This window comes from Alligator sinensis, unplaced genomic scaffold, assembly GCF_000455745.1.
Source record: "Alligator sinensis unplaced genomic scaffold, ASM45574v1 scaffold978_1, whole genome shotgun sequence".
Classification (NCBI taxonomy): Eukaryota; Metazoa; Chordata; order Crocodylia; family Alligatoridae; genus Alligator; species Alligator sinensis.
Window position 1 is genome coordinate 1643219 of NW_005842220.1, and position 6539 is coordinate 1649757.

The following is a 6539-nucleotide window of genomic DNA, read 5'->3' on the forward strand; positions in this document are numbered from 1 at the left end:
TCCATCTGACCGTGTAGGCATCGATGCCACAGTCCCCTAGTTTTTTAATGAGGATGGGGTGGGAGACAGTGTCAAAGGCCTTGCTGAAGTCCAGAAAGACTACATCCACGGCGACACCTGCATCCAATGCTTTTGTGACCCGATCGTAAAAGGCAATCAGGTTGTTCTGACATGACCTGCCCCTAATGAAACCATGCTGGTTGCCCCTGAGCATCATCCCCGATGCTGGCCCGTCACAGATGTGCTCCTCGATGATCTTCTCCAAGAGTTTCCCCAGGATTGAGGTAAGACTGACGGGCCTATAGTTGCCTGGGTCCTCCCTCCTCCCTTTCTTAAAGAGGGGGACCACATTGGCTATCTTCCAATCATCTGGCACCTGGCCCGAGCACCACGAGCACTGGTAAAGCCGTGCCAAGGGACCAGCAATAACCCCTGAAGAGGTTTAAAAGAAAAGAATCTGTAAATAATTTAATTTCTTTTGCAATTTAATTTCTTTTGCATCAGTGGGTGCATCTACTTGTGATATTAATGCAATGTAATAAACTCCAGCTCAGTTTGCACCAAAGCTTATTACTCCCAGGGATAGCATTTACATGTGTGCCCAAGAATGCAACACAATTGAGCCAGGGCAGCACAACCCTAACCGGCAGGGGGCCCAGGAGGTCAGCTTGTCAGCCCGGAGCTGCTAAAACCCAGCTTAACATGCTACAGAGAGGCTGCCTGGAGCATGAGGGTGCTACAGTGCAGGGCTAGCCAGCAGACAGTCCCCACACTATAGCACCCTCATGCCCCAGTCTACACCAGGATTAGCCTTTAATATATTAGAGCAGGGCTATCCAACTTCTGAGTGACTGGGAGCTGCAGGCCTCCACCACACATCGTACAGGCTGCACACCACACTAGATGGCGTTTGCCTACTGAGCTGGGCCACAGGGGTCCCCACCTCCCGCACAGGGCCCTAGAGGCAGGGGTAAGAAGTGGAAGCTGGAGAAGGGAGGGAAGCCTAGACACACTCTGGTAGCAGCAGCAGGAAGGTGATGGGGGTTGGGGGGGAATGGCACATAAACTGGGGGTGGGGGGTGCTGCAAGTTAACCCCTCAGAGGCTGAGTTCAGCCACAGGCTACCAGTTGGACAGTCTTGTGTTAGTGTTATCAGTAGTATTACCGTATTTTTGCACATATATTCTGCGGGGATTTTCGCACATATATCCAGCACCCTCACCACCTAGTGGCCGGGGCCGGCTGCGCTGCCGCAGGGAAGAGGGCCAGGGCAGGTCAGGCTGCGTCTCGCCGCTCCCTGCTGGGCCCAGGCAGGCCGGGCTGTGCTGCCGGGGTCGCTGAGGGGGCCGGGGCAGGCTGGGCTGCCTCCCTGCTGGGCCTGGGCAGGTCGGGCTGTGCCGCCACTGCTGGGGCAGGCCGGGCTGTGCTGCCGGGGTCGCTGAGGGGGCCGGGGCAGGCTGGGCTGCCTCCCTGCTGGGCCTGGGCAGGTCGGGCTGTGCCGCCACTGCTGGGGCAGGCCGGGCTGCGCCACCTGCCCGTGTATACGCCGCCATGGGGAATACACGGGTGCGGTGTATACATGGATTTGTTTACAAAAATACAATTTCCCGCGGGTTATAGGTGGGTGCAGCTTATACCCGTTGGCGAGGTATAAGCGCCAAAATATGGTACTTGGGAACAGACTGTTATTTCCTAGTAAATTGAGTGTACCTGTATTAAAAGCTATTCTTAAGCTTAGTGACAAAGAATATTCCATGTGGAAGTTAGGAAACTAACTTACATAAGTTGCATGCAAATCCAGGCGCGGCACTGTGCTGATCAGCAAAATGTTTGCATCTACAACGAATAGGCTGAGTGCCATTTAAGGGGACATAGTGATAGGACTTGCATTGACAATGGCTCACTCTACAAGGTACACAAATAGGACGATCTTTTGGAATCACTTCAAAATCTGTTTTGTGTTGTTTATACCTAAAGTGGGGGAAAAAATATTATATATATATATATGCACATATATTACTCTAGTATACCACTATAGCTAGCACTTGGTCAGTCTTTATCATTAAAAATGTATTTGAGAGATTTAGACTTTAGATGACAAGTTTTATAGGAAAGTATATTTAGGTTTCTTACAAATCAAGGTGCTCATTCTCACAAAAAAAAATAGTTTTCAATTGAGTATGCAATTCCAGGCACTTTTTAAATTACACCCTAAAAAAAAAACAATGGCATTTAATTCTGGCAACACATCAAGCACATATTTTGAATACTGATCACACCACTACCATGGCACCATGGCAGCCAGCACTGTCCCATACATTGTGGATTTACAGGAAATCCCCACATGCAAACCTACGCTATTACACCTGTGAACAAATAGACTTTGCTCCATAATAAAAGCTGAGTGTATACACAACATACAACTGGTATAAATTACTCCAGTCCAGAAAGGTAAGGGTTTCCTAGGTTGATATCTTTTATTGGACCAGCTGCATAGCTAGGATAGAGTTAGACAAGCTTTCAAATGCAAAACATTCTTCATCAATCCGGACAATCAATCCAGAGAAAATTAAGCCTAAAAAAGTGAGGAATAATTATATACCAATGTACATTCCACCAATTGTGTGTCTGCTCCCTTAATTTCAGGATCATGGTGTTAGGATAGTTATTTCATTAAGACAAAGGTGTTAAACGTATGGCTCACAGGCCAGATCCAGCCTGTGAAATTGTATGAACTGTGGGTCACTGGACTGGCCCCAGCCCCACAGACTTCATGCAGCTCACAGACTGAAGGAGACACCATGCACCCTGCACACAGCACAGGGGGTCAGGCGTGTACTGCATGTGGTGCCCCGCAGAACCAGCCCTGTACACTGGCTCTGAAGCCAGTCAAAATGGGGCTGTGCCAAAGCTAACACATGGTGCTGGTTTGGTGGGGTGCTGTGTGTAGCACACAACCCATGCCAGCCCCATGTTACATGCATCACGCCCAACCAATTTAGTCCTGCATGCCTCATGCAACACTCCAAGGCTGCCCAGGGCTCACTGTGCACACAGCATGCAGGGCTGGCAAGGGGTGTGCACTGCCTGTGGTGTACAGGTTGGACCCAATGCTGGTCACAGCACAGGGAGTCCAGGGAAGTCCATGAGGCACCCTGGACCAACCCCCTATGCTGTGTGCGGTGCCAGGTCCAGCCTGAGTGCCCTGTACCTACCCCACATGCTGGATGAACAGCAAGTTGCTGGGCCAGTATGTGCTGCATGTGGCATCTGGGGCTGGAATGGCCAGGCATACTGCTCAGAGGGTCGGTTCAAGTCCAGCCTGCAGACCAGACCAGCAACCCTCATCTGGCTCATGGGGCCAGATGTGTTTGACACCCTTGGATTAAGGTAAACCAGCACCCTCACCATCTAGTGGCCATGCACTATAATAACACCTATTGCAGGCAGTACCTAGGACAGGAGTGGACAAAATACAGCCCACAAGCCAGATGCAACCCATGGAAGAACTCTGTCCAGCCCAAGGCTGGTCCTTTGGTCCCACATGGCCCAGGCACCATCAAGCCTGTAGTGTATCCCACCACCCCCCAGGCATGCAGTAGGGCGGGGGCAGCGGCGGCTCTGTGGCCAGACTCCATTTCCCAGCAGCAGTACCTCCTTTTGGCTGCCCCTGCAGCTGGTCCCAGCCCCATGGGGATCGGCCAGGACCCAGGCACAGCCCCCAGCTCCTCCCTGCCACTACTGCCACCAGCACCTATGCCAACTCCCTGCCTGCCCACAGCCCCATTCCACATTTGGAGATTAAGTGAGCTGTTGTGTGGGGGAGGGGGGTGCTGACCTGGCCCACCACAGCTCCCTAAAACTCACTATGTGGCCCTTTGGTCCAAATAACTGCCCACCCCTGACTTAGAAAGAAAAAGTCACTCATACACTCCTTATTACAGAATACATTTACCGGAGAGTAAAATCCAGAGTAAAGTATTCCATAGTAGTTGTGTTATGTGTCCAAACTCAGAATGTATGGAAGCTTATAGAATACTTTAATTGATCTCAATTTTTTTTCCTTAAATTGCAACATTATTGTAACAAGTCATTAGATTACTTCATTTTCTTTAATTCCTAGGCTTTCAAGTTATCCGTAATGCACTAAAATGTTATCCTTAAATGATTTACATTCCTCAACTTAAAAAAATGGCAGAAAAAAAACCCCAAACAACTTACCTATGGGTACAAAAGCACAGTGTCTCTGGGCCCACTAGCTTACAGTCCATGCCAGCTGGTGATCTCCAGCTCACATACAATTTATTCTGTAACCGGATTGGTAACACTTTTCTTTTATACTCCTCATATTCCTCGGGAGTAAAGAGTTTTCCTCCATCATCCTCACCTACAATTCTGTGAACATTCATACATCATTATTTATGAAAAACCAAGAAGATTTTTTTAAATAAAGACAAATGCCAGTAAGTTACATTTCTGAGAACTATGAACAGTGATGCACTAGCAAATAACAGAGAGGTTCTCAAACTGTGGGTCGCAACCTCCTGGGGGGGGTCGCGAGCAACGTAAAAGGGGGCTGTAAACTTCCCAAGGGGGTACGCGCAGTGGCGCAGGGAAGCGGCGCGTGGCAATGGTGCAGAGTGGTGGATGGCGGCAGAAGCTGCCCCACGCGAGCTCCCTGTCCCCTGCTGTCACCATCCAGCACTTGGGGTTGCAGTATCACAAAGTTTGAGAACCCCTGAAATAACACTAAAAACTGTATCTCCCACAATACCATGCTAGAGATATACTTGAGCTTTTAGTCAAATTCTCAGCCCAGGGCCAGGCTGTTAAATAAATTTGCTATCATCATCTGAAAAGTGTTTTAAGAGGAGCTAGAAGGAAGGAAAGAAGAAAAGGGGGAAATGCAGGCTATCAAGTTTTATCCTGTACAGAAGAAAACAAAGGATGAGTTGTCAGTTATCCAGGGATCTTTACTTCGCTGTCTTAGACTTGTGTGTGACCTCTGGTGCATCACTTAATCAATCTACATCTTAAGTGCAGAGTAAACTACGACAGTTGAGTTAACCCCTCTGCTGAGTGAGAAAATCCAGACTGCATTACAACACTCAAGACTTACAGAGTTGTTTGGATTTATACTACAAAGCCTGCTGGCTGATCTATGTTGGCTAGGGGCATGAAAATATTACACCCCAGAATCATTAAAGCTCTGCCAGCAAAAAACCCTGCTGGGGATATAGCACTGCTGGCAGAGAAAGGTATTACTCTGTTGTTAAGGGGACTTGATTTAACTTTGGGAGTAGAAAAACTCCTGTTGGCATAGCCTGTGTCTGCACCAGAAGTGTAACCCATCAGTACTATGGTGTTATAATAGACACTTGGCATATTGTAATGATATCAGTACTTACATACCTTTAAAAAGCCCTTTGGATATGTATGTAGAAATGACTATAAAAATAATCACATGTACCTTTGGTATTTTATTGAAAGTGTTACTAAACTAAGATAATACTGTGTAATTTATCATACCATATATGATTATTATAATAGAAAGTCATTATATAATGTGGTTTAAGTGAGCATGTTAATGGGATGAAGTCTAGGTGAAAACATACATAGAGACTCCATATTGCATATCTTTTTAAATAGGTCAAAATGTGTGTCAGCTTGTATTTCTGGAATACAAAAGTATCATCTTAGGCAGGCAGGCAACATACAAACAGACCTGGGCATGAAAGAGAAACATATTTTTCGTCTCCAATATTTCTCATGCGATGAAATAACAAAATGAGCTTATACATGGCAGCAGAAAAAGGTACTCATTCTCATGTTAGAACATCCATTACTTGGTGTTTGTTTTTTCCCTGCGCTTCAGAGCTGTGTTGGTTGCCACCTGGGGCTGTCAAGGAATGTTTTCCCCTCCTGCTGCTACAGGTGTCAGGGTAGGAATTTTTGGAGGTTTTTTGGGTGGCAGGTCTGCCTTCCTCAAAAGCACTGGGTGTTGGGTGAAGCCAAGGCAGATTTTGACAGGGGTGTCTTGATGCTCACACTGGAACTGAAAGCCAGAGGTTCCTGGTTAGAAAGTTGCCACCTTTGGAATCAGGAAGGAATTTGACTCCATGGTCAGGCTGGCATGGACTGTGGGGATTTTTGCCTTCCTCTGTATTGTGGGGTGTGATCTTGAATCCTTCGACCTCTTGAACGTATTTTAACAACCTTGCAGCAGTAGGACATTAACAGTGTTTCTGAGCAAACTGCCTTGTGGTTTGACAGGGTTACTGTGCGTAAATTTTAAGAGGGGTTTTGATTTGATTTTTTGGAAAATTCTTTGTATTCCAGGTCAAATCAGCCAAGTCAGTTCTGAATCCTCTTGACTGAGCAACACTCAATCATTCAAACACCATCTGTGGTGCTACAACCAGCAAGTATCCTCCACCCCCACTTTCCAACCTGGGGCTTCAAATACTCCCAAATCCATTGGCAGGCATCCTAAGCACAGGCCCAAGCCCTGAGGGCATGCATAAATTTTAAGGGGGGGG

At 47.4% G+C, this 6539-nt stretch overlaps 1 protein-coding gene across 4 annotated transcripts in view; it reads right to left on the bottom strand.

Moving 5' to 3' along the window:
* Window positions 1-6539, bottom strand: part of FAM221A (family with sequence similarity 221 member A) — a 15945-nt gene that overhangs the window by 8344 nt on the left and 1062 nt on the right. For 2 of the 4 annotated variants that reach the window (XM_014521508.2, XM_025208122.1), the window contains exons 1-3: window positions 5847-6437; window positions 4222-4395; window positions 1781-1971 (exon numbers count right to left, since the gene is read on the bottom strand). In XM_014521508.2, the coding sequence (XP_014376994.2) occupies window positions 1781-1971; window positions 4222-4271 (241 nt within the window). In that variant the 5' untranslated portion in view covers window positions 4272-4395; window positions 5847-6437. Of the gene's footprint in view, window positions 1-1780; window positions 1972-4221; window positions 4396-5846; window positions 6438-6539 lie in introns of those variants that run through there. The other 2 variants (XM_025208123.1, XM_025208121.1) reach the window with 1 other exon arrangement.